Here is a 27,886-nt window from a genome sequence, read left to right as displayed (position 1 = left end):
GGACTAGCTAGACCCAAAACTTTCTTTAACCCTTGTGATACCCTTTCTCCATTCCCTCAGAGTAAGGCTCAACTGTTCAAATTCACACAGGGTCTCAGGGGACCAATGGAGCTGGATGTTTTCCAGAGCAGACTACTGAGGGGTGGAATTTGTTTTGAAACATTTGGAATGAACTGTTAATACAAATTTAACAAACCCTCAAAAATTATATAGGTTGCATACATTACATGGAGCTGCCCAGTCACAGAGAGTCTAAACCTTGGGTGAGTCCATCTTGATTCATTTTGGGGGCAGAATAAACTTTGTAGTGTTCTAGTCAAATGACTCTCTTCAAACTTGGCACAGAGACCATGCTGCCGTAGCCTCTCCAGGACAGTTCAGACATGAACAGTATGCTCTTCAGGTTCATCTAAAAAGACCAATATGGGAAACTCTCGCCGTTCATGGTAGATGCTTTCCTGGTACCACCACTAATGATGAAATTCATAAATACTGGGAGCTGTAGCTCCCAGCCCCTGCAGTCAGCTCCCCATAGCTTCTGAACTCACAACAGGAAATTCACCATGGGGATCAGGATCAATGGGGAATTAATTTCAGCTGCCAGGAGCTGTAGGGAACTCACTGCTCTCCCCTCTTCTCAGTTGGAACAGGAGACCGCTCGCAAATATGCCACACCGCAAACAGCAATTCCGTGAATCATGAGGGTATCCTGTGTATATCATCCAGGTAGACTACAATGTACTGATCCAATATTATATCACATTGTTTTTAAAATGTTGGTTGAACATGGGGCATTTGTCAACCCAAACAATATTGTTAAATATTCAAAGTGGTCATAGTGAATTCAGAAGACAATCTTCATTCATCCCTGACCTGCTGAAAACAATATTGTAGGTTACCAGGAGCTCCAGGCTGGTGTATATACTTGAATGTCCCTACACAGCCCAAAAATTCTAAAATTAGAAGAAGCAAATACCAGAGCCTGATCATTGTCTGATTTAAAGCTCAGTCAACACAGGGTCAGAGACTGCTATCTTTTTTTCTTAATGAAGAGGCCAAGAACACAACCCGAGGACCTGATGTGTAGGTGAGCTTTCTGACACCAGCTGGGTTCTGAGTGGTATTTTCACTCTTTCCTGAAATTCAATCAAAGTCCTGGTATGGAGGGAAGTTTTATGTGCTTTTCTTTTCAAATATGTTGGTGTGGTCATGATATTTAAGGGAGAGTACTGACCTATTTTCAGTGACACAGCTACTTAAACTCTACACAGGAGCTCAGGGCAGCCGCATAGCACCCCACCTTTGCCCACAAGCTCCAACACACAGCTGCTATGGCAGGTGCTGTCAGGGAAGTGCACCTCTTCCCCGGCTGTGTCAGCTCCTTGCTGTGGCAAGGGGCAGCAGGGCCTCTCCAGTGACCACATCAGCTCCATGCTGGGGCCGGCAGAGAGGGATGCCTCCTCCTCAACTGCAGCTGCTCTGTGTTATATGATACATCACCTCCATATTGGCGCACATAACAAAAGTTATTCTGCACACAGACATAAAGCACAGGTTCCAATATAGGTTCAGCAGATGTCCCTGCCTGGGTGATCATCTCTTTCTGAGGTTTGTGCCTAACAACACTGCTGACAGAATTCTGAAGGGAAACTGACTTCCTATTCTTGTCAGTGAATGAGATTATGAAGGGTCAGCCAAGAAATATCAAGAATCAGAGGAAAGAGTGGGGATTTAATTACACCAAATCTCAGTATTTCTTGGAGCCTATGAATTATAGCTTCCAGGAGGACTGTCTCCTCATCTACGAGACACAAAGACAATAGGGAGCCATCAATAGTTTTTTTAGGAATGAAGTAGTATTCTGTTACAAAGAATCTGTGAAATTGTTGACTGCTTTCAAATTAAGGCGAGTCCATTGTATCAGAATCCACTGGGGATGTGCATTGCTAGATATATACTTGAAAATGGGAAGCCTCTAAATGGGATTTGGTGCGTGTTCCAATTAGGATCAAGGTCTTTTTTTTCCTCACAGAGCCATGTCAGTCACTCTTACCATGCCAGAGCTGACTCATTTCCCAGCGTCTTTGGGGTCATGCAGGACAGGTGGAAATGGCTTGTTGCAATAGACGCATAGGTGATGCCAATGGTGTCATTCCTTTTTTTAGGGGTGAATTGTTAACAAGCCAGATTGACCTCTGTAGTGAGGTGTCTACTTCACGCTGCCCAGAAGGGGTTAAAGCACACTGGAGGGAGACTGCACAGAGCCCCCATACAATGAGGAAAGGGCTCCTATGGGAGCCAGAGTGCAGCTTCCTGGGGTAGCCCTGTTTATAAGGAGGTGCTCAGCAAAGCAGAGAGCAGTTGGGTTCTGACCAAAAAGGGTGCAGGAATGGCTCCCAGTGAAGAAGCTCCTTTGATAGAGCAGTGCTGGACAGGCTCATGGGAGCCAAAGAAAGAGGCTCTGGCCTGACACCTGCCAGACTTTAGGCCTTGATACAGAGGCCAAGGAGGTGCAAGGGGAAGTGTGGCCCAGGAAGCGAGAGGTCAGGAGTAAGCTGTGGCCAGAGAGTCCCTGGGCAAAGACCCAGAGTAATAGGCAGGCCTGGTTCTCCTCCACTTCCTTCTTTGCATTGCATCTAGCCACCACAGGAGCGTAGCTTCTACAGGCTGTAGCTTGCCCCTGAGGTGAGGGTCTAAACATTGGCTGCAGTTGGCCATGGTGGTAGGTACAATATTGAGATCTGCTGATACCCCCAGAGTGGTGGGCACTGCTGGAGGGCAGTGTCCTGAAGAGAACAACATGGTCCTGAGAACGATGTGGGGCCACAGTTATAAAGTAGAGAGAGTACAGAGTGACAACAGGTGAGAGACCAGCGAGAAGGGGCACCCTCCTGAGGACTGAGCTAATGCCCAGAGTGACATGCAGGAGGCACCATGCCAGTAAGTCTCAGACCCCATTATAACCTCCTTTAGTTTAGCAGGTGAAATTGGTGCTAAAGTAACAGCATGAAGATGGAAGAACTGTAGAGGCCTTCTCTTTTCCCATAACTGATTATCTATGTGGTTAGCAGTCAGTGAAGGCATCCAGACTTATAGACGCCTCAACATAGGTCAATTAATCTTTCATCTCTTCCCACAGAACGGGTAATGCTACGTAACCTTCTTCCATTCTGTGTCTGCAGTGAAATGAAGAAATGCACTATGTAAGTAGCAATGGCATCCTTACCCTGCTGTAGGTTCTTTAGAGCAGCCTTGAATGAATGTGCTTTATAGAGACTGTCAAAGATCAGTAATACAGATTGCAGGAAGGAGTTCCAATTTGACATCACTGTGCTGTTAACACTCCAGCAAGGGAAAGGCCCAGTCAGCAGACTGATTACCAAGCTCACCTTGGCCAGGTGAGAGGCACAGTCGGAGGATGCAATAGGAACAGAGGGGGGCATTGATTCATTAAGGCCTTGAATCACTGGTGACACCTACTAAATCATTCTGGTGTGGATAGTACAGGCCCCTGTTCCAGAAAGGGCACTGTTGGCTATGTCAAAGAACATAAGAACAGCCATACTGGGTCAGACCAATGGTCCATCCAGCCCAGTATCCTGTCTGCCGACAGTGGCCAATACCAGATGCCCCAGAGGAAGGAAACACAGCAGCTAATCCTCACGTGATCCCTCCCTTGTCACCCACCTCCAGAGAAACAGAGGTTAGGGACACCATTCCTACCCATCCTGGCTAATAAGCTATTGATGTACATAACCTCCAAGAATCTATCTAGCTCTTTTTTGTTCCCTGTTAAAGTTCTAGCCTTCACCACATCCTGTGCCCTTGCTATGGCTGGGGGAGAAGCAACTATCCTGTGGTCCTAGCCCTAGAGTCGCTGTGGCAGGGAGAGACTTCTCTCCCTCTAATCCCAGGTACAGCTGCAGGTAGGGAGTGCTTGGGGGAGTCCTCCTCACTGTAGCCATGGGGCAGCCTGCACCCCAAACCCTCATCCACAGCCCCATCCCAGAGCCCACATCCCCAATGTTTCCATTTGATAAAAGTGGTGAAGGGTCTATGTTCAGAAAATCATATGTAAGGAATATTTGCCTGAGTATGGTACCTTTTGCATCCCCACTCAGAGATGCATCTGGGGTAGTTGTTCATCTATTGCCTCCAAAATTAAGGAGTTAAGGGCCAGACGGGAAAATAAAAATCCTGAACTCTTGCCCTGAAAGTAGTAAGTCTGTCTGTCTACTTTATTGCTAGGCGTGTGGGTGGACAGTAGCTGAGGTGTGCTAAATTGTCTTGTCTTTGTTTACAGGAAGGTCTATCTGTGCTGAAGGTGATGTGTGAAGAATGTCCAGTTATTTGTGCTGAGTTTCTTGGATCTCTTCTAATGGGATTTGAAGTGTGTTTATTATTCTTTTCATAAAATCCTGAAATTGTTTAAAATTGGAGGTGGATAAATACTTCATTGAGAAGAGTGTACCCCTTCATTAGCTCTCCTTTCTTCCTCCTCAGACATCTCACCCTGCAGTGAAGACTGCTGTGGAGGAATAAAGGGAAATGGAGAGTGCTGTCTTTGGTATTTCCTGCAAGCACTGTGTACCTTGGGAAATAGTTGGAGGTTGTGATGCGGTGTACTAACCGCCCCCCCCCCGGCCAGGGAGGGGTTAACCAGGCTTACTGGGCTAAGAAGGCTCCTCCCCTGCAGCCCTGCTGGGCATGCTCCCACTGCAGAACCAATATAAAGGCCAGAGGAGCTGCTCAGTTGGGACTGACCACCAGAGGAGAAGAAGCTCCTGCCAGAGCACAGAAGACACCACCGCTGCTAGACCAGCTGCTGCTGCCGCACCAGCCGCGAGCCACAGCCGCCGCACCAGCCACAGGTGCTGACACCAACGCAACAGCATTCGCCAGCACAGGTGCGGACTGTGCTGGCCAGTGGACAGGTGTAGGAAGCAGTCCAGGGAGGGGAGCAGGAAGCATCCTCAGTGTACTTCGGGGGAAACTCTCAACCAGGCCAGTGGTGGGAACCACCTACTGTTGAAAGGGCCCTGGCCCTTGCTCCCCAGAGGAGGGAGCCAATCTACTGAACTACACGTGGCCGCTGCGTAGGGTTGCTAGATACTTTCACAAAAAATCCTGAACATGGCGGGGAAAATTTGGTTGAACAAAAAAACAAAACAAAACAAAAAACCACACGCCATTTAAATCCCCCGGTATTTTCTGGATTGTTTTTTTACCCGACAGGGGCCACAAATACCAGTTCATACCTAAGTTTACCACATTAGCAGCACCCCTAACCGACATGACAAAGAACTAGTGACCCCGGAAAGTCGAGTGGACAGCAGGATGTGAAGCAGCTTTTGAGGCCATGTGGGACCACCTGGTACAAAAACCGGTACTTGCCCAACCAGACTTCACAAAATCATTTATTCTCCAGAAAGACACCTCAGAGGTGGGTCATGGGGCAGGAGACAGGAGGGGAAGAACACCCCATTCTATATCTGAGCCACAAACTGTTCTCCAAAGAGACAAGGTACTCCACGATAGAGCCGGAAGTGTTGGCAGTGAAATGGGCTATTAAGGCCCTCCAATATTACCTTTTGGGTAATCCTTTTACGTTAGTGACTGACCATGTCCCGCTGAACTGGCTACATAGCATGAAAGATTCAAACATACCAATTATGCGCTGGTATTTATCATTACAACCCTATTCGTTTCAGATGCGCACCTCCCCAGGAGTCCCTCTTAAGGGGAAGTGTGTGTGACTGAGTATACCAATCCCGCACTGGCTGGGGAGGGGTTAACCAGGCCTGCTGGGCTGAGAATGCCCCTCCCCCACAGCCCTGCTGGGCACACTCCAACTAAAGACCCAATATAAAGGAGCAGCTCAGTTGGGACTGACCGCCGGAAGGGAAGGAGCTCTTCCCAGAGCACAGAAGCCACCACCCCCTCTAGACCAGCTGCAGCCACCATGTCAGCCACGGGCCATAGCTGCCGCTGCACCAACTGCAGCCGCCGTACCAGCCACAGCCGCCAATGGAGCAGCATTCGCCAGCACAGGTGGGGACTACACAGGCCAGTGGACAGGGTAGGAAGCAGACCAGGGAGGGGGAGCAGGAGGCTTCTTGGCTGACTCGGCTTGCTTCGGGGGGAACTCCTCACCGAGCCAGTGGCGGGAACCACTTACCACTGACAAGGCCCTGGGCTGGGGCCCGGTAGAGAGGGAGGACCTGGGCCCCCCCAAGTCCCTTCCTTACTCCCCAGAGGAGGGAGCCAATCTAGTGAACTATAGACTCAGCTGGGTCATATTTACCCCATGGATGGGGGTGCTATAGACACAGCTGATGGGCCATGTCACCCTGCAGATGGGAGGCGCTAGAGACTTGGCCGCCAGCCCGCACCACCCCACCAACTGCGGCATGGTAGACTAGGCCCCGAGCTGTAACGCCCACTCTACAGGGGCTTTCGCTGGGGCTAGACTACGGGGTGAGCTGCTGTGCCTGGGTCCCCAAAGGGGGGTCAGGCTACCCACCCCGTGACATGGCACCAGGCAGAGCAAAGCAGGGAGTAGGAAGCCCCTTTGCATAACAAAGGGACATTCTGCAGGACCCCCAAATGGATTAGCCTCCGTCTCACCCAGAAATGGGGCAGGACCAGAGAATCACTTCCTGCCCAGCAGCCAGGCTATGAGGTGCATGGCTCCCATCTCACTGGGAAGGGCTACCCACCCCGTGACAGAGGTCAATAGCCTAAGAGCCTCAATATAGCAATACGGGAATGGAGGAGGCATTTAGAATGGACAATACCAAGGAGGATGCTGAGCAGATCAAGGCTTCCCTAATTTTAATATATCTCTTGAAGGAACAGATTCTGGAAAGGGTGGCCAAAGTAGGTAATCATAAGACCTCTCAAGATAGCCTAGGCAGAAGCCATTAGTGGATGCAGGATAGCTGCTATAGTGGATCTCTTAGAGGTATGCTATTTCTGAAGAGTGTTAGTACTCCTTTTTCCCATATTGCTTGCAGGTCTCCTGGAGGCCACTGTATTGGGGAGGATTTCTAGGCCTACATCTGAAGCCACATGAAGGTAGCATTACATCATAAAGAAGCAAAGTTTAATTTTCCTGTCCCTCTTGGAGTAGATCTTAAAACCAGTGCAGATTTTTCACTTTGAGGGCATGTATGTATCTCTGAGGCACTGATTACAGAAAAAGTGGCCATCACTAAATGGGAAGGACTTCCAGCAACTAAGGCAACATTTGAAGCCTCATTTCTTAAGCATACTCCAAAACAAAACAGGCTTCTGTGAAAGGCGGACGACCTCTATACATGAGGCCATGGGTGGAAACAGGAGGCAAAAATGTTGGCCAATGGAAAAAAGAACTGGCAAAGAATAAAATACTAAATAAAAGAATAAAAACTATTGGTTATAAAAAACCTATAAAAGTATCAAGTAGGCAGGAATCTGCAAGCACTATGAATGCTCTCTCTCTGCTAGGACAGTCAACAAGGAACTGAAAGTGATTGGTCCATCATAGCTCCATGTATCCGCAATACAAGGCACAAAGACAGCTAGAGTACATTTGCAGACCAAATGAAGAGTACTGCTGAAAATCTCTGACACAAGATGCACAGGGCACATGCATACCTCAAGTGAGTACCCATAGGAGCAATACGCCAAGAAGAATTTCATATTCCCAAAAATAATAAACCTAAACCTGAACTTGGTGGTAAATGAATGAAAAGAACCAAACAAATATAAATGAACAATCACTCGGTCAATCAACATTTTTAGAAGGGCCATTTGACATGCATGCACTTTTTCTGATACAGTCATCTATTTGGATACCACGGTGGCAGAGGGCAAGTAAAACTTTCCATCATTACAGTAGGATTTTCCACAGACTGCCCTTGCACTTTCAAGTTACATTAATTTACACTTACTCTTATCAGCCTAAAACTTCTAATTAATTCAGTGGTATCCTTTTTCTTTAAACCAGTAGCAATATTGTGTTGTCTTACTCGTTCAATCTGTTTCTTACAATGAGTAAGTTAATAAAATCATATGACATCTATCCAGAATCCATAGTAAGATTTTTAAACACACTGCTTCTTTTATATTATTAAAAATTGTGTCACCACAGAATTAATAGTCAACTATATCACATAGTGCGTATATACTATGAAATGCTATTGTACTGGATTCCCACACCAACAATATATGACATTTCCTTCCATCACACCTGGCAAGGAGATAGCAGACAATCTTAGTTTACAAGTTTTAAAATGCACTAAAGTGTTATGTACCCTGTGACTGTATTATTTTCTCTTGTTCTGACTGATTCAAGGTGATTGGTGATATATAAATAGCCTATCAGACAGAGCTGTGCAGTATCTCTCTATTTCTTAGGGAAACACACCCATAGGAGTCGTCACAAAATAAAAGAAAAAGATTAAAAAAAGATAAAAAAAGATTTTTTTTTATCAAAAACTGTATCATCTTGAAATCTTGTACATTTCAATTGTTTACATTAAATACAAGAACTTATAATTCATGCCGAGCTGACTTCTTTCCCTTTTTATTTATTTTGCCTTTTTCCCATTTTATGTAATGTTTTCTTTCCTTCTGTTAAGTATGAGGATCACGCCAGTCACTGATAACTCACAGAAAAATCCTCCCCATAAACTCGTCTCAACAGCCTTTACGGCTGCTATAGTGACCAGCTCCGCATATAGAAGCAGCATTCTCCTTGGCCCATGGAGAGGTACAAGAAGTGAAGAAGGGGACTCCCTCACGCCTACCACTCCACTTCTTGGCACTTCCCACCTCATGGAAGTAAGGAAAGATCATCTTATCCCCTGCTGCATCTTTCAGCTCCATGCCCTGTAGAGCGATCCAGGAATTGAAGCTCTCCAGGAATTTGCCTTCCTTGCCACCTTCATCTCTCAGTTCTCTCCACAAGGCAGCCCTAATGTCACTGCTGCTTCAGTTAGTCTTGATCAGAATCCAAGAAGAAACCTACTGGCCTTACTGAATCCTATTTGTCTCCTCTTTCAGTTATTTCTCTGCTGTTTGGAATGGCTAAACAGAGAAGAAGGAAAAGAACCTGTAGGCCTTTGCTACTGCTTAATATACCAAAAAGAGTAATTCATCATCCATGGCTCAGTGCACAGGGATGGAGTAAAAGAACTACTCTCCTGACTGCTCTTCTATGCGCCTATCTAGCTACCCACAGAAGTTTCCTGATTAGTAGAACAGATTTCCATCTTATCCTGACACCTGAAGCAATCTCAGATTGCATGGAAATACTGTCCCAAACATCCTATCACTTCTTAGGCTCCTATAGGACATATTAAAGTCCTATGTCCATTTTCAAATGCTTGATTAGAAAATTCTTAATTTCATTTTATTTACTAGACAGCAGCTTCACTCTTGTGCTACTATGAAACTCTCTCACAAGCCCTGGACAAAAATGTACATATGAACAAGCTATTGCATCATGCTCTTCCTTCACTACTGCATTTCAACTAAAATATATAAATGTTTATTTTCAAATGAAAGTGACTGTCTTTAATGGGCAAACCAATCCTTTCTTTTCCTAACACTAATTTTTTCATTTTGTTTTACTAGTAACTCTTCCACTGATTTAATATGATACTGTACACCAACAAGCATTATGTGAAAAAATCATTTGTTTAAATCTAAAATTTAGTAGATCACAAAATATACCTTGGACAACAACTTGGCTTCCAGGTACAAAAAATTGCTGTGTGCCATCAGGTGTTTGTGCTGCATATTGAACAATGGTAGCACCTGGCTGAGGAGCTCCTGAATTTGTCATTGTTAAAGTCTGCAGTCCCTGGACACCATCAGATGCTGGATTAGAAATCTGGATTGCTCCACCTTGGGCTATGGCAACTAAATAAAAAAAAATATATGTATTAGTCAATAGAAACAAATATATACAACATACTATACTATATTTACCACTTTGGGAAGAAAAGGTTTTTTTCCATCAGCTAGGGACTTCAAATCATATATATCTACTTAAAGAAATTTTAAGAACTAATATTATATGCTGAATTAATGTATTTTCAAAAAACTGTACCAGACTTTATGTGATATACTTCTGTTGTCTATTAGTCACTTCTTGGGTCAATCACATGGAGAATGCACTACTTCATCTGTTTTTTTTCAATTTCTAATCCCAGCAATTCTAATGCTTCAGTAATGATTTCCACATAAGTCTGATAAAGATACAGGGCATCAAGCCCTTGGGAAAATGGAGTAGATTGAGATTAATTATAACAGATGAAACAGGAAAAATAAAAAGAGAATCAAATTTATCCAGATCTTTGCATAAGATGCAAAGTACTAGGGGATCAGAGGGAAGGTGTAAAGGTACATTCCCTGGAACTCAAAATCTTCCTCCTTTTCTGAAGTTAGGATGTCCACAGTTTGACCCCTTGGAATTTCTAGTTCTCTCTGTGAGAAAAGACTGGGAAATTTTGTTCTGACACAGCAAAATGTGAAAATCAGAATCTATTACCACGCAGTAAAAAATGAGAGAAAATGTATATATGCATTTTGCTCGTCAACTTGATTAAATTCTTCCATCTGACTCAAGGAATACTTAGCATAATAACTGTTGTAAAAATAAAATTCATTAAAGGGGTAGATGCTAATTTCAGCAGAAATTCACAAATACTCATTTTAAAAAACCAGAATATATTACTGATTTCTATAATACTCGCTTAGAAACATCATTTAGGGAGCACCCATTTCCCCGGAAAAGCAAATGGTCTTTCTATAAATGTATTTAAACTGTATACATCATCAAAGTATTTAAATGTTGCGATGTGATAGTACATAAAAATCTATTATAAGCATAGATCAGTGTTGCCAACACATGATTATACTGTGAGGCTCCTGTTACTTGGTGGTGTTCTTAAAGTCTCAGCTTCTGGAATCATATGAGTAAAGGAGAATCTCAACTTTCATTATTTTTTAAAAATAAGTTTTTACCTTTCTTTGTTTTGGAGAAAAGCTATAAAATGTGAAACCTAAAGTTTCACAAATAATAAAAAATAAAAATGTGTGTATTATTTTTACACATCATGATTTTTAAACAAATTAGATGATTTGAGGGGTCATGACTTGTGCTTTTTGAATGCCTGTGGTGAGCAATATAGGATATTTTTCTTTAAAATGCAACATAGTGCATTAAACCTAGCACATATTAGAGACCCTTCAATTACTGACAGTTATCTAGACAGAAGATATACATAATGTAACTTCAAATGGTTAAAACTTTTGAAATGCAGGGCTCTTTTTTTTTTTTTTTTTTTTTTTATTTAGAGAGAGCCAGATATGATGGTGCAGTTGCCCCATAGGTAGCTTAGCTGAATATAGAGAATTTGCCCTCTATACAAGGTTGGATGAAGAAATTAGCCTCGCTTGAATCACTGAGATACGGTTCAATCCTATCTTCAAACTGACTCTAGTGCAATAAACCCTACAGGATATTCTGTATGTCACAAGCCAAACAGACTTGAGAGAGCAACATAAAAAAAGAGAGGAGGTCAACCAGGATTAACGAGGAGATCTATGATCTAAAAATCAAAGAGGCGTCATATAAAAAGTAGAAAGTAGGTCAAATTACAAAAGATGAATATAAGCAAACAACACTTATGCAGGGGGAAGATTAGAAAGACAAAGAAGAAAACCAAGGACCAGGGCAGGCTCATTGCTCAGTGAAAAAGGAGAAGCAATAACAGGAAACTTGAAAATGGCAGAGGCGCTTAGTGACTTCTTTGTTTTGGTTTTCGTCAAGAAGATGGATGGTGACAGGATGCCTAACATAGTGAATGCTAGTGAAAATGGGGCATGGGGTAAGTTTAGAAGTTAAAATAAAAAATGAACAACTTAAAAATTACTTAGAAAAGTTAGATGTCTGCAAGTCACCATGGTCTGATGAAATGCATCCTAGAATTCTCAAGGAGCTGAAAGAGGAGGTATCTTAGCCTTTAGCTCTCATCTTTGAAAAATCACGGATGTTGTAAGAGATTCCATAAGATTGGAAAAAGGTCAAATATAGTGCCCATCTATAAAAAGGGAAATGAGAACAACCCAGAAAACTACAGACCAGTCAGTTTAACTTCTGTGCCAGGGAAGATAATGGAGCAAGTAATTAAGGAATCCATGTGGCAAACATCTGGAAGATAATAAGGTGATAGGTAACAGCCAGCACGGATTTATAAAGAGCAAATCATGTCAAACCAAGAAGTGGCGGACATAGTATACCTAGACTTTAGTAAGGCATTTGACAAGATCTCGTATGTCCTTCTTATCAATAAACTAGGGAAATACTCCCTATATGGGGCTACTCTAAGGTAGGTGCATAACTGGCTGGATAACCATTCTCAGCGTAGTTATTAATGGTTCACAATCATGCTAGAAGGGCATAACAAGTTGGGTTCTGTAGGGGTCTGTTTTGGGACCAGTTCTGTTCAATATTTTCATCAATGATTTAGATGATGGCATAGAGAGAGTATGGTTATTAAGTTTGCAGATGATTCTAAGCTGGGAGGGGTTGCAAGTGCTTTAGATGATACGGTCATAATTCAAAATGATCTTGACAAACTGAGGGTGGACATGATAGCAGTGAATTGCCTAGGAAGGTTGCCTAGGGAGGTTGTGGAATCTCCATCACTGGAGATATTAAAAGCAGATTGGATACACATCTATCAGGGATGATCTAGACAGTACTTGGTCCTGCTGTGAGGGCAAGGGACTAGACTCAATGACCTCTCCAGGTCCCTTCCAGTTCTAGGATTCTATGAGGTGAAAAAACAGTTACCTACCTTTCAAAACTGTTGTTCTTCGTATGTGCTGCTCATGTTTATTTTAAGCAGGTGTGTGTACACTGTGTGCACAGTCATCAGGTTTTTTCCCTTAGAAATACCCGTCAGTCAACTGTGGAGCACCCTGAAGTGGAGCCACTATGGTGCTATATATTGTTCCTTCTTGCTGAAAGACTCCAACACAGGGGAGGCAGATAGGTTTTGGAATAGACATGAACAACACATCTTGAAGAACAGATACAAAAGGTAGGTACCATTTTTTCTTCTTTGAGTGATTGCTCATGTCAGCTTAAAGCAGGTGACTCCCAAGCAGTTATCTGGTGGAAGGGTGGGAGATCACTGAGTTACCAACTGAAGCACTGCTCTTCCAAAAAATGGCATAGTCTCTGGTGTGCAAATGAATAGCATAGTGAGATGTAAGTGTATGGACTGAAGACCAAGTTGCCACCCTGCAAATATCCTGGATCAACACCAAGTATGCAGTGGAGGAAACCTGTGCCTGTATAGAGTGGGCAGTCAGCAGAGGAGCCAGGATCTTGGCGAGATCATAACAGGACCTAATGCAGGTTATGCTCCATGAAGAGATTTTCTGGGAGGTAATTGGGAAGCCTTTCATTGTATCAGTAATGGAAACCAACAGGTGGATGGATTTCCTGAACAGTTTAGTATGTTATAGATAAAAAAAAGTCACACTGGATGCTGAGAAGCTCCTTGTTGGAGTTATGCAGCTTGGGGTAAAAACAATGTAGAAAAATATCCTGGTTGGCATGAAAATCTGAAACCATCATAGGTGAAGAAGATGGGTATGGCCTAAGATGGACCTTGTTCATATACAAGACTGTATAAGAAGCTCGGACATCAATATCTTGAGTACAGAAACCCTCCTGGCTGATATGATAGCCACTAGAAAGGCCACTTTCCAAGACAGATATAAGAGGAAATATGTTGCTAGAGGCTCAAAGGACAGTCCCATTAATTTAGATAGTACTAAATTAAGGTCCCATTGAGGAAAAGGGTTATATGGGGATAAAGTCTGTCCAAACTCTTCAGGAAATGGGTTATCACCGGATCTGTAAACACAAATCAGCTTGCTGAGCTGGGATGGAAGGCTGAGATAGCTGCCCAGTGTATGCTCACAGAAACTACTGCCAGCCTTTGCTGCTTTAAAAGAAGGACATAGTCCAGAATAACAGGAATAGAGACGTCCTCTGGCTGAATACCCTTTTCAAGTGACCGGACCGAAAACCTCTTTTGTTTGGCAATATAGGTAGCAAGTTTAGAAGGCTTTCTACTGCCTAAGAGAACCTCATTTACCACTGATGAACATGCAATCTCACGCAGATTTAACCATGGAGCATCCAGGCTGTCAGATGGAGCAGCTTCAGGTTGTGATGCTGAAGGTGACTGTGGACCTATGTGAGCAAATCTGGAATTGGGGTAAAGGGAAAGAGGTGTCCACTGACAGGTGTATCAGAATGGAGAACCAGTGCTGCCTGGGCCATGCTGGGGCTACCATGAACACTGGCGCCTTGTCCTGATGAATTTTAAGCAGGACTTTGTGGATGAGGGGAAGAGCAGGAAGGCATAAAACAGGCTGCCTTTCCACAACATGAGGAAAGCATCTGCCAGGCTATTAACAAGGAAGGAATAAAAACTGTGACATTTCCTGTTCTGGCATGCTATAAAGAGGTCTACCTGGCGAGACCGTCGCCTATGGAAAAGGAAGCTGTCTCTGTTCGGGACAAGCAACCACTCATGACAGTGGAAAAAGCAGCTGAGGTGATCGGCCAACTCATTCTGAACCCCTGGCAAATATGAGGCCTTTAGGTGTATTTTGTGGCCAATGCAAAAGTTCCACAGCTTGAGGGCTTTGTGACAAAGGGGAGAAGAGTGAACATCACCCTGGTTGTTTATATAAAACACCGCTGTGGTGTTAGCTGTTAACATTGAAACATGTTTGCTCTGGAGGTGTGCACAGAACATTTTCCAGGCGAAATAAACTGTCCACTGTTCTGTAATGTTGATGTGAATAGGGATCTCTACAGAAGATCCTCTCCAGAGACCTTGTGTACTGACACCACCTAAGTGAGCTCCCCAGCCCATTGCTGATGCAAGGTGAGGACCTGAAGAGTAGGAGTGACTACTAAGTCCAATCGATCTCAATTCAGTCTGTACACTTGGGCCAGCCACGTATGCAGAGGCCAGAGTAGAAGTCTGGCATATTGTACTGCATAAGTGCAGGATAACATGTAACTGAGGAGCTTAAGGTAGTTCCTGGCACTAGTGGTGGGAAAGGCTATAAGGTTCTGCATTAGTGCACTCATTGTGAGACTGAGGAAGGTAAGCCCTGGCCTGTGTGTAGTCTGTTTGAGACCTTATGAATCCTATCCTTTGAGATGGAGTTAGCGTTGATTTTACTGTGTTTAGAACCAGGCCTAGACTTCAAAAAGTATCCCATACCAGGTTCACATGCTCCTTGACTTGGACCTGGCATCTGCCCTTGATGAGTCAATTGTCCAAGCAGGGGAACATCTGGACACCCTTTCTCTATACAGGGCTGGATCAAGGGGGGGGGGGGGGCTAGCCGAGCAGCTGCCCGGGTCGCCAACATATGGGGGGGTGCCTGATGGCAGCTGTAAGGGGCGCCGTGTGCCTGGCCACGAGGCACTCCTCAGAGCTGCCATCAGGCGCTGCACGCCCAGGGCCTGCACGGCACCCCTTAGAGCTGCCATCAGGCGCTGCGCGCCCGACTGCAGCTGTAAGGTACACAGCGCGCTGGGGGTGGGGCCGTGCATGCACCATGCACCCAGGGGTGGAGCCGCGCATGTGTTGCGCGCCCGCTGCCCTGGACACAGGAATGGCTCGAGCCGGCCCTGCCTCTATAGGAAGGCTGCTACGATGGCCATGCACCTTGTAAATACCCAAAGGGCCACAGGCAGACTGAAGGGGAGGATCATGAACTGAAATAGCTGGTGAGATGGAGTTATGGCAATGTGAAAATAAGCATCTTTCAAATTGAGGGCAGCACACCAGTTGCCCAGATCCAGAGAAAGGACGATAGTGACTAGCGACACCATCCAAAACTTCAGCTTTTTCATGTACTGGTTTAGGTTGCGGAGGTCTAAAATAGGTTGGAGGCCTCCATTTGCCTTGAGGATTAGAAAGCAACCAGAGTAGAAACCCATGCCCCTGAACTCTGGAGGGACCTGCTCCATTGCTCCTAATTGTAAGAGCAATAGCACCTCCTGAACTAGAAACTGCTCATGACAGTAGCCCCTGAATAGGGATGGAGAGGGTGGAAGGAAGGCATTGTAGAAAACTAGAGGGAATATCCCAATTCAATTATGCTTAAGACCCACCGGTCCAAAGTGATCTGAGACCAAGGGCAGTAGAAGTTAGATAACTGGTTCCCAAATTTCGGGGTAGGATCCAGGAGTGAAACAGTAAAAATGTTTGTACCCTTTAGATGGAACTAAATATTTCCTCTCCACACCTTTTGCAGTGAGAGGAATGAAGATGGGTTCTGCCACATAGACTTTGTCATGTTAGAAATTGTCCTAATGAATGGCAAAACTACCCTAGAAAAGCTCTCTGGGGCAAGAATGTTTACCATAAAGTTGAGATCTCCAGTGATCTCCTCTGTCTGCAGGCCTAAATTTTGAGCCTCCCTCATGAGCAGGTCATGGTGAGCTCTATTGTCAATGGATGGTAAGGAGGTAGGTGAACTTGCCACTGTCTCATCGGGAGAGGAGGAAGATGACACTTCAGTGGTCCTCTTGCCCTTCAAGCTCTCGCAAGATGTCCATGGACAAAGACGGGACTACTGGCCTCACCTCTGTATCACAATGATAGATGCCAGTTACAGTGCCGGGTTGCACATTGTTTGCAACACAGGGATGTGTACCAGTCACAGTGCTGGGTTGTATGCCAACTGCAGGACTAGATTGCACACCTAAACAAGCCAGATTTGCCTAATGATGACACCAAAGTGATCGCTGAGATAGGTCTAGCAATTACTCTCTGAGAGGAGGAACAATGGGCTGTCATTTTTTGCGATCCCATGCTGCTTCAAAAGTCTCAAATCCCCTATCTGGTTACCCCGTGTTCGGGAGTCAAGAGGCACCAGACTGGATGGTTCCCCTGGTGGTGCCACAATTGACAGCCCTGGTTGATCCACAGGCACCACAGAATATCCCAATGCAGGATGCACGCCTTTGACCTTATTAGCCTTGGTCACTGGCAACCCTCCTCACTCCAGTCATTCATCTTATGAGGTACTGGAGAGTGAGTGGTACTGAGAAGCTGTCTCTGCAGCTTTTGATCCCGGAGAGTGCCGGTGCCAAGGGCTCTTAGAGGCTGATTCTTTTGATGGTGCCAGGCTGCCCCTCACAGAAGACAGCATGCTAGGCACCAAGGAGGCCAGTTTTGGGATCAGTCCCAGCTGTGCAGGCTGAGGGTGCAGAGCTGACTTCATCAGGAGGAGTTTTAGCCTGAAGTCTCTTTCTTTTTTGGTTCTTCAATGAAAACCCCCTACAAATCTTGCACTTGTCCATTTGATGTGCTTTGCCTAATCACTTATGGCAAGATTTGTGATGATCTCCTGTGGACATAGGCTTCTGACAAGAAGCACAGAATCTGAAACCCTCAGACTGAGGTATGCCCCAGCCCCCAGGGAGGAAGGATGGGATTACTCTCCACTGACTAAAAGATAATACTTAACTAGAAAAACCAACACTAACAACAATATTAAGAAGTATTTACACTACAAAAGCTAAGAGCTAGGGAAACTGCTTACCCAAGGCAAGAGAAGTTGAAACCTCCAATGACCATCACTGGCAGTAAGAAGGAACCGAGCAGGAGGAGGATTGGCAGTGGACTATATACATCACCATAACTGTACCACTTCAGGGGATTCCACAGCTGACCAATGGATAAAGCAAGGGGAAAAGCCTTCCAACAACTGTGCACATGGTGCATACAAACCTGCTGGAAATCAACATGAGCAATCACTCAAAGAGGAAGCAGCAGTTCTGCTCCCCTCTAGCCTTGGATGCAGAAAACTTAGTGCATGCCACCCAGCCACTGTAGCTGTGGCTGTGGGGTCCTGCTGCAATTGGGAGGTCCTGCCAGCCCCTCTAAGGCCAGGGCTGCTCTAACCTGGCATGGCTGGCCGCCGGCAGAATTCACTGGCAAAAGCCAGTTAACCAGTAAGCACACTGGTAAGCCTCATATTCATTGGTATGCTTGCTAGCTAACTATCTAACATTCCTATTTCCTGCTTGATTATACAGAGCTGCTCTCCAGCATGGTATTGGAATCATCAGATTCCCTCAACATTTGCAGGCAACCTCAATGATTCAGCAGCACTTGCTGTCATGCTTGCATGGAAACCATGGGACTCTCCCAAGCCATCTCTGGACCTATATAAGCAACCAGACATAAACAGTACTTGTCATTGGAAACTTCATCAGTATCACCAATCTTCTAATCCAATTCCAAGCAGACATCAGACCTTTTTCTCCTTCCAATCAGGTAGTAAACAACCAAAACTGATCCTCCCACAAGACTTCTGAATACCTTAGGTTTTCTATTCATCCCAGAAGAACAAGCCTCCCAAATACAAAGTCAAGGTGCAAATGAGTTTGTACAACAGTATAATAAAAGGGATGTAAAATTCCAGTTGTACAACAGTATAGTAAAAGGGATGTAAAATCCCAGTTAATCAGCTAACTAGTTAAACTTTAGGTTAACTTAACATAAAACTGGTTAACCACTTAGCAGGATCTCACCGCTCCATCCTAGGGATGTTAAATATCGGTTAACTGAATAATCGATTAACCTCATGAATTCTTAACAGTTAGTCAACTATTCCATAGTCCCCGGGGTTGGGGCCAGCAGTCAGTGTGCTCTGTCTCCACTCCCAAGGAGCCCTCTACCACTCCATGCTGCTGCTTCTGTATCAGAGGCAGCAGCGCAGGGTACCAGGGGGAACTGGTCTGCGAGGGGAGCCAGTTTAAAAAGCAGCTCCCCTCATGGACCAGCTTCTTATTGCCCCATGCTACTGCGTCTGATACAAAGGCAGCAGTGCAGGGTGGCAGCAGTCCCTGTCTGGGGGGGCGGGCCTGAGCTCCTGGATCCAGTGCGAGCCAGAACTGAGACAAGCTGCCTGCCCGCCTGGCTCCTAATATACCTTAAATGCAGAGCCACAGTGGGGTAGGTTCCACACCGGGTGGCCAGCCTGCTAAAAATTTACTGGCAAGGGGAAGAAAGGGATGCGTGTAGTCTATAGCAGTGATTCCCAACCTTTTTCCCATGGAGGAACCCCTAAAATAATTATTCATATCCCGAGGAATCCCTACCTATGAAAATGTTTGCTTGGCCAAAAAAAGTTGACAGCAGGGAGCGCAAGTCAATTACTGCTAAATTATTGTCAAGAAAATGTATTTGTAAAGAGCTGTTTTTATACATACACACACATACACACACAGGGCTCAACAAACACTACAATCTACTCACCCATGGCAAGTAGATTTCAGCCGCGTGCCCTGTTCATTCGCGGCACGCGCATGCACAATGTGGCTCTTGCGCATGCACGGTATGAGGCTGGTGAGCAGTTTTCGCAGCCATTTGTCAAGCTGTGTGTGTGTGTGTGAGCTTAAATTTAAAAAAATGTCTTACAATGTCTTTGTTCCACGACTTCTCACAGAACCCCTGACAATGGTCTGAGGAACCCCAGGGTTCCGTGAAACCCTGGTTGGGAAACACTGGTCTATAGCATTAATCTATAAGCTTTTGCTTACTGGTTAATCAGTTAATCGACTACACGAGGGGTTCTCAAACTTTGTGACACCGCGACCCCCCTCTAAGTTGCTCGTGACCTCCCTCTAAGTTGCTCGCAACCCCCTGGGGGGACCCACAGTTCGAGAAATGCGGCACTACACTATTATATCCCTACATCAGCCCCTTGCCCACGGCCAGCATCCTGCTCCTGCCACTAGCCACCTGGAGCTGGCTGCCCAGGCTGGAGCAGCCCTCCACTCACAGCAGGCCAGAAACAGAGGGCTGCTCCCTGAGGAACCAGTTAACTGTTACCCGGTAAGCATCACCCAGGTAGATCCCTATATGGCATCTTGTTGTCTACTACTACTAACAGTTTGGTTCAAGCCGTCCCCCCACAGAAATAACAATGATCACTATGGGTCACATATGTGCTCTGCCAGAAGAAGCATACATCAAGAAATGTTGAATGCCAGCGATGCAAAACATGTTTTGAATTTCCAGATAAAACTTATAGGACTATAACACTGCAGCAAAAATGGCAAAATGAAGCTTCTACTACTCTAGAATCAATGTAGCAGAAACAAAGCCTACAGAGATATCTTGCACTGTGATCTGCCTAATCAACCCAAACTGGATAGCCCAAATATCAAACCTGTGAAGAACTGTCAAAATATTTTAATTATATTAACTAAATACATATATAAAACTGAGACAGAAAATTCTATCCCAACCAGATTGCATTATCCTCCACTCTCCAAGTTAGATGTCTTCAAGTTACCAGGGCCTGATGAAACGCATCTTAGAATACTCAAGAAGCTAATTCAGGAGATATCTGAGCCATTAGCTATTTTCTTTGGAAAATCATGGAAAACAGAACAGATTCCAGAAGACTGGAAAAGACACATGAAGTGCACATCTATAGAGAGGGAAATAATGGCAACTCAGGGAATTATAGACCAGTCAACTTAACTTCTTTACTGGGAAAAATAATGGAGCAAATAATGAAGGAATCAATTTGAAAATATCTGGAAGATAATAAAGTGATAAGTAACAGTCAGTATTGATTTGTCAAGAAAAAAACTTGTCAAGCCAACCTGATAGCTTTATTTGACAAGAGTAACAAGCCTTAAGGTGAAGATGGAAGAAGTAGACATGATATATCTAGACTTTAATAAAGCATTTGACAGTCTTGCATGGCCTTCTCATTAACAAACTAAGGAAATACAAGCTAGATGGAATTACTATTAGGTGGATACTAAGGATGTGAATTGATAACTCATTAAACGGGTAGCCGGGAGCAGCCCACTGTGGGTGGAGGGCTGCTCTAGTCTCGTGGGGCTACTGGCCCCCAGACTGCATGGGCTGCAAGTCAGCAGCTTCATAGGGGCAGCCTGTGTGGGCTTACAGGCTGGGAGCCTACAGTCTTCCCCCTCCTGCTTCCACCCCATGCAAGCCTGCTGATTCCCAGCCTGCATGGGCTGGGGACTGGCAGCCCTACTGCCCCACTGCCTCTTCTGCTCCTCCCCAGCTACCACTCCAGTCCAACCATGGCAGGCCGTTTAATAGGTTAACTAATTAAATGGGGGGATTTTACATCCCTAGAGGATATATATCTGCTTGGATAACTGATATACTAAGTATGCTGCAATAAAAGATGGATGGGATTTTGTTTTCAGGTTTTTTTCATTTTTATATACAACGGAGAACTTCTTCTGACCAAGTTAATGAACTGAAAAATTATGGACTAAAAAAAAAACTGCTTGCAAAAAGATATGGCTTTAAAAACAAAGTTCCCAAACCAGACTCTATCATGGCATAAGAAGTTTGTTGTCTGAATCCTTGAACAGTGCCTAATATTGAAGTATACTGCTGCAAATACATTTAACAAATCCTGCATATTAAATCAGTCTAAAAATGTAGCACATGTTTTTCTAAGCTATTAGCATGATTTCTTATTTGAGGGAAGAACAGCATGCATTGGGACTCTTGTAGCTCAGACTCATGCCAAAGCCTGTTTAAAATTAGATTAAGTACGAATTAATTAAATTTTGTATGTCCTTTGCTAATTCAAGCAAACATTGGTAGGGTTTTTTTTGTTTTGCTTTGTTTTTTTGTTTTTGCTTATTCCAAAGTAGATGTCTTACTGAACAAATATTTTAGTTAAAATAGAGAAAAAAGCCTAAGCTTCTGGTTAGTACAGATTTAGCAAATTATAAAAAAGGAAAGTGATGTGCAATTACAATTTTTAAAAAAATCTTGTTACTAGAGTTTGCACTTAATTTCTTTTAAAACATTCAATTTTTTAAAAACATACTAAACTCTTGCACAAATGATCAGAATAAAGTTTAAATGAATTCTTTCAGATTAAACAGAAGAGTGATCCGTGAGCCCAGAAAGGAAGGATGGCTACCTAGAGAGTATTTCCTTTAAATAAGCCCAAAATGAAATGGAAAAGCAAAGAGCAGATGCATGCAAGAATGCCCAGGAGTGCTCCTGATATACTGAAAGCCAGGAGGTGGAGATCCCGACCAATGAAATCACACAAGTTCTTCTTCAGGCTTTACCTAATGACACCTCAGACCTTAGCTGCTAGAAGGAAGACAATGATTTGACTAGTGAAAACTCTGGTCCCCAGATGGACTGGCAGCTGAGTTAAGATATTTTAATTCCTAGTCTATCACAAACCTGTAGGTCCGAAGGTTCATTGTGTATCTGTTACAATACATCTCCTAGGGAGTTCCCCTTGTACACCAAAGATGATAAATGTCTGATTGCACATACAACCAACCCAACCCAAAACTAATGGATCACTGATATTTAATGATACCTACATTTCTGACATGAGGAACACAGTTAAGAAAAGAAAAAGTTGGAAAACATGTTGAAAGGAATTTTTTACTCAGAAAGATTTATTCTTTGTAACACTCAGTAAGAGTATTTGACACTCGTTTTTTATGCTGATGGAAATGCTTAACCATTCATACATAAGGTCCCATTCTTTTTCCATTCAAACCAGTTTTCCAAATGCATACTGACTGCAACTAAGTAAAATTGAACTACAATTCATGTACAGCTTCTTTTATATATACTGAAAATTGCTGTATAGCATAAGTAATCACTGAATTTGCTTTTAATTTCCAAATGTAGATAATTTCTTCTAGCACTTTTTTTTCAGTCTTGAGAAATAGTCAACTCTACTGATTTGTGTTTTACTACTTTCATTGCTTCAAATCTATCCAGGTTTTCCTGAAAAGGTTACATTTTGGAATGAATTTTTCACATTTTTTAATATAACTTCAATGCTGACTCTTGATAAAAGTGTACTTTGATCATGAAGACCCAAAATGTAAAGGTAACAACTACTAGATGCAATTTCCAACTGAATGGCATAATTTGCGAGCAGCTCCCAAGAGATCCTGAGCCCTTCTGTTGCAGTCATTGGGAATTAAGGACTCAGCACCAAGCAGGAGTGATTATCAATGGTAGGGATGTGAATAAGTAACTGGTTACCAGGCAAGCCGGAGTCTTAATGGGTGATGCTTACCAGGTAACAATTAACTATTACCTGGGAGTAGCTCATGGCAGGCCCATAGCTGAGCATGGACTCGCAGGCTGGGAGTCGACAGCATTGCGTGGGGCTGGAAGGAGCTAATTCCAGCTCCACATGAACCTGCTGACTGCCAGCATGTGAGTCTGCACAAGCTGGGAGCTAGCAGCCCTCCTCCCGCTACCACTTCTGGCTTCGCGCGAAGCTGCTAACTCCCAGCCTGCGCAAGGCTGCTAGCAGGTTCCAACATACTGGAATGGCCCCACCCCATCCGACCCTGCTTAATCAGTTAGCCAGTTAAGCTTAACGTTTAATTGGTTAACTGTTTACATGGGATTTTAAATCCCTAATCAATATCCTTACTTTTTATATCCAAAGGATTTAAGGACTTTCATATTCTACAGAATCTTAATTTGATCATCACCATTAACATTTCTATAACCAAAATAATAATATGAAGAGTAGTAATTACTAGTTCAGTGCTAAATGTAAATGTTGTTTTCTTGATATTACTTTTACAAATCATAAAGGATAGCTGGAAGACTTCTAAGACTATTTTAACCGTTAATTTATTTAGAAAGAGACATTCTATCCTTAACATTTTAATAGGGAGTCCTCTGTTCTCATCTATATGCTTCAGAAGAAACAGATCTTCTTGCCATTGTGTAGGAGAAAATACACTTCTGTTTTTAATAAAAATCTTCATGATTTCTACACATGAGAATACTTGACACATAAATGACTCACTAAATCAATAAATTCTTTTTTTAATAGTATAAAAACTGTATATGAAAAAGAAAAAGATTAATGGAAATTCAACTACATAAGAAAAATGGCTGCAAAATCTAAGATGCATGACAATATGTGAAATATTTAACATGTAAATAAAGCAAAAAACATTTATGGAATACTGCTATGAAACTATTTTTTCTGTCGCTGCTTAGCGAAAATAGATCAGCAATTGGAAATTGTAGTTTATAGTTAATTTCAGACAGAAAAATATGTTAATACAACAAGAAGATTGGAATATCAACTAATCAAAAGCAGAAAACAGAAAGTTCAAACAGAAAGTTCTATTATACGTTTCCCTCCTGTGCTTATTTCTAAATTATGGTCTCTATCTCATTACAAATTATATGTCAATTCATACAACAAATAAAAGAATGAAAAATGTTACTTGTCCACTGTAGCATGCAATATTATAGCACAGTACATACATTTTTCAGATGACTTGTTTACTGACACAACTAGAGATATGAATACAATTCAATTTTATATTATATCGCTCTTTTGCATTAGATTAGCAAACTATATTAAATTTCTGAAGACAAAAAGAGAGCCATAGTCGCATAGAACTTTGTATTGCACTGTATTAATGTTTTAATCAATATTTTCCAATCAAAATGAACATGTAATACAGTATTAAAACAATACAGGAATGAAACAAAATATTCTTATATATATGCTAGTACAAATAAATTGTGTATGTGTAAAAGATAAGAAAGACACTTACATTTTGCTTTTCACTCAATACCTGGTTCTTCTATACTTTAAGGAATAGTACAATTTCAAAATGACCCCATGTTTGGGAAATAGACCAGAAAAAGGTGGGTATTTTTGGTTTTGAGGGCGTTTTTTACTCGTGTGTTATTGGGTGTGGTTTTTTTTTTTTTTTTTTGATAATGTGATAAGGCAGAAGATGCAATTTACAATCCTCTTGGTCAATTCTGAAGATAAATATCATACTTCGTCATGGTCCAAACAGTTATCTCCATTTACACTCTACTATTTTTAAATTCATCAAAAGATAGCAAATGATTTTTTAAATTAAAATGCTATACTCTATCTTAGCATACATACTGTATTGCCCTGTGCTAGTCTGATACAGACTGGTTGGTACTGCCATTGCAGGGATGCCAGAAGGTGTTCCTTCTTCCTCTGACTTTTCTTCTTCAATCTTAGGGACACCAGTAGCGTCGGAAGATAGTTCATTCAGAATTTTTCTAAAACATAATGTAAACAAATTAATTTAAAGCAGATTTAAAATCAGTACCCATAAGAGAAACATTTTGAGGACAGTCTTTTACTAATAGCTATACTTTGAGTAGTATATATATATATATATGATATGTTGTATCCATGTTGGTTCCAGGATATTAGTGAGGCATGGCAGATGAGGTAATATCTTTTATTGGACAGATTTCTGATGGTGAGAGACACAAGCTTTTGAGCATACAGAGAGCTCATCTTCAGGTATTATTAGTAATAATATGAATAGCATGTGACAGTTAAGCTAGTTTTTTAAAAAAGCATAAACTTACCGATATGAAGGCCTTCTTGAAAGAATCTCTCTACGTTTTTGAGAATCAGTTACACCCTCTGAGTCTGCAGAGTCCTCTGCATTTGCAACGGATGCTACCTACAATTCCAAAATTTCTGAAATTTATCATCTCATGTAATACAGAGGCAGGTAACAAGGGTGACTAACTTATAGGCTATGCCTACACTATAAGCAAGGGTGCAATTTCCTCAGCTCATATACATATACTTGCACTAGATCTGATTGAGATGGCATGAATATGAACAGGATTATAGCTTCAATAGCTACTACGCATGCTACTGCAGCTTCCCTACTATTTATATTCACTCTAGTTTGGTGAGAACTACTGAGTGCAAATGAGTATGAGGACAATGTTTTCTTCCACAAGTATGTGTCCTCCTTCTACTGCTACTATGTAGTTAGATGTAGTCTTACATATAAACGATTTCCATGTTCAGTGTGGTGGGAACCTTGAAATTTGATACATTCATTCATTATAAACTATAAGGCTGTAACCAAATCTGAACTCTGACATTTCTGTCATAGATCATCAAAACTGGTCACCAGTTTGAAAACTATATTAATTTTTTCTATGTAGTGATCTCCAGTTTGGAGAAATGAAGGTAATTCAAATTCCATGTGTCTTATTTTAGCTACAAAAAAAAAAAAAAAAAAAAAATCTGTCAGAGGTGAACAAGTGTACTACATAAATCCATGTTGTTAGTCACATCGATTCAAAAGGTAGGTTATTATCAACTAGTAAAATAAAAGCTTTTCTTAAATTGTAATTAGAGCATTAATCAGTTTCAATTGAACAGCTTAGTCCAACTAAATACTAAATGCAAAATGTTAGACTAATATTTTAATTTTAACTTTAATGTTAATGCACAATATACATGGAACGCAAAAGTTAAAGTGAGTGTGGAACCACACTACAAAGACATTAATTTAGCATACAAAAATTAAGGAACACATTTAACAATATAAATGATCATCTAAAATACAACATCCCACATGTAGATTGCATCTAGATTACTAATACAATGGAAACTTCAACTTGAGAACTTTCTGCCTTTTGTGAGTTTACATTCATTTTGCTAAAAATTGTATTAGCATCAATTTTACATTTTAATTTCCACTTGGAGGATTTTAAAAAACTGCACAGCTAAACCACAGTCTTTACCAGAAGATGTTATTCTGTGCAAAACTGAAACTGCAATTAACTGAGTAAGGAAAAACACCAGTTACTTGATTAGTTTAACTGTTGTGTAGGATATGTGCAAAAGAGGAACTTTTTGTGCCATTATATTAGTTATTAGCAGACTTCTCTGGGTCATTCAGGGTCTATGGCTGGCAGTGTAGGGGTGCAGGAGTCAGGCAGAGCCTTGAGGATGTGGGGGGTGGAAGTGCAGGAGGATGGGGGTTGCAAGAGGGGTTGAGAGATGGAGGATGAGAAGAGCCGTAGGGCAAGTGGTCCCATTTGACATGGGCCTCTTTTCTTCCCCTTCCAGCCACCTGGGGCCTTCCCCTCCCCGCCATGCACTTCAGCTTTTTAAATGTATTAAGAGCCAGCAGGCTCTTAATATATATTAAAAGCTGAAGCGCAGCATCTGGGACTGGGCACAAGCCGGGAATCAGATGATTTCTAGCTCGTGCCCGGTCGTCCGCTATGCCTCTGCCTGCTCTGCCCCCTGTGGAGATGGTGCGGGTTTCCCCAGCACCGGCTCCTGCTCCCGGTCCTTGTTGCCTCTGATAGAGGCAGTAAGCAGGGGGAAAGCGACTATCAGAGCAGCTTATGCTTCTCAGATAGTCAACTAGTCACTTACATTCCTACTCTGGGCCAAGGGTTGGAAGGGGGAAAAGGGTTACCTACTGGTGTGCTGACAGGCAAGATGGCAGAGCCCCAGCCCTGCTAGCCACTCTCTTGGTAGTACTGCTGCCTGCAATAGACACTCTGCAGTATAGCTCTCTCCTGGAGGCTCGCTGGCCCAGTGGCCACTCTCATATCATGTCCCTCCAAACAGTAGCCTCTCCCTTTTCAGATGTTATGAAAAATAGTCCCTTTCCTGGGGTTTCCTGTTGTCCTGGCACAACCAAACTCTGATTTTGCTTTAAGTTAATAGAAGAGGAAGCTTCATACCAAATTTGGTGATCCTAACTCTTACCGTTTAAGAGGAATTCTTGAACAAATGGATTCACAGACAGAAACATAATCAGTCAGATGCACTCTATAATATACATATAGATGCAGAAAATATCATTTTCACACAGAGTGAAAATAAGCTGAAATTCAAAACATTCAATGCAGAGTAGTTAAGATCCATAATTTTTGGCAAGAGTTTTTTTATTCAAACCAAAAACTACAGAGTTTTTAGATTAGACTAT

The 27,886-nt window shown here is 42.7% G+C and overlaps 1 protein-coding gene across 11 annotated transcripts in view; it reads right to left on the bottom strand.

Moving 5' to 3' along the window:
- The window catches only part of CREM (cAMP responsive element modulator), a 92,733-nt gene that overhangs the window by 17,683 nt on the left and 47,164 nt on the right, over positions 1-27,886 (bottom strand). For 10 of the 11 annotated variants that reach the window (XR_003091180.3, XR_012902103.2, XM_075922694.2 and 7 more), the window contains 3 exons: positions 25,503-25,600; positions 25,042-25,184; positions 9,721-9,909 (listed from right to left, as the gene is read on the bottom strand). Coding sequence is in view for 9 of the 11 variants with exons in the window: in XM_075922694.2 (XP_075778809.2) it covers positions 9,721-9,909; positions 25,042-25,184; positions 25,503-25,600 (430 nt within the window). In the remaining 2 variants the exon portion in view is untranslated. The remainder of the gene's footprint in view (positions 1-9,720; positions 9,910-25,041; positions 25,185-25,502; positions 25,601-27,886) is intronic. The other variant, XM_006133013.5, reaches the window with a different exon arrangement.

Source organism: Pelodiscus sinensis, chromosome 2 (genome assembly GCF_052426305.1).
Source record: "Pelodiscus sinensis isolate ZL-2025 chromosome 2, ASM5242630v1, whole genome shotgun sequence".
Classification (NCBI taxonomy): domain Eukaryota; kingdom Metazoa; phylum Chordata; order Testudines; family Trionychidae; genus Pelodiscus; species Pelodiscus sinensis.
This window is presented reverse-complemented; position numbering and strand designations above follow the sequence as displayed.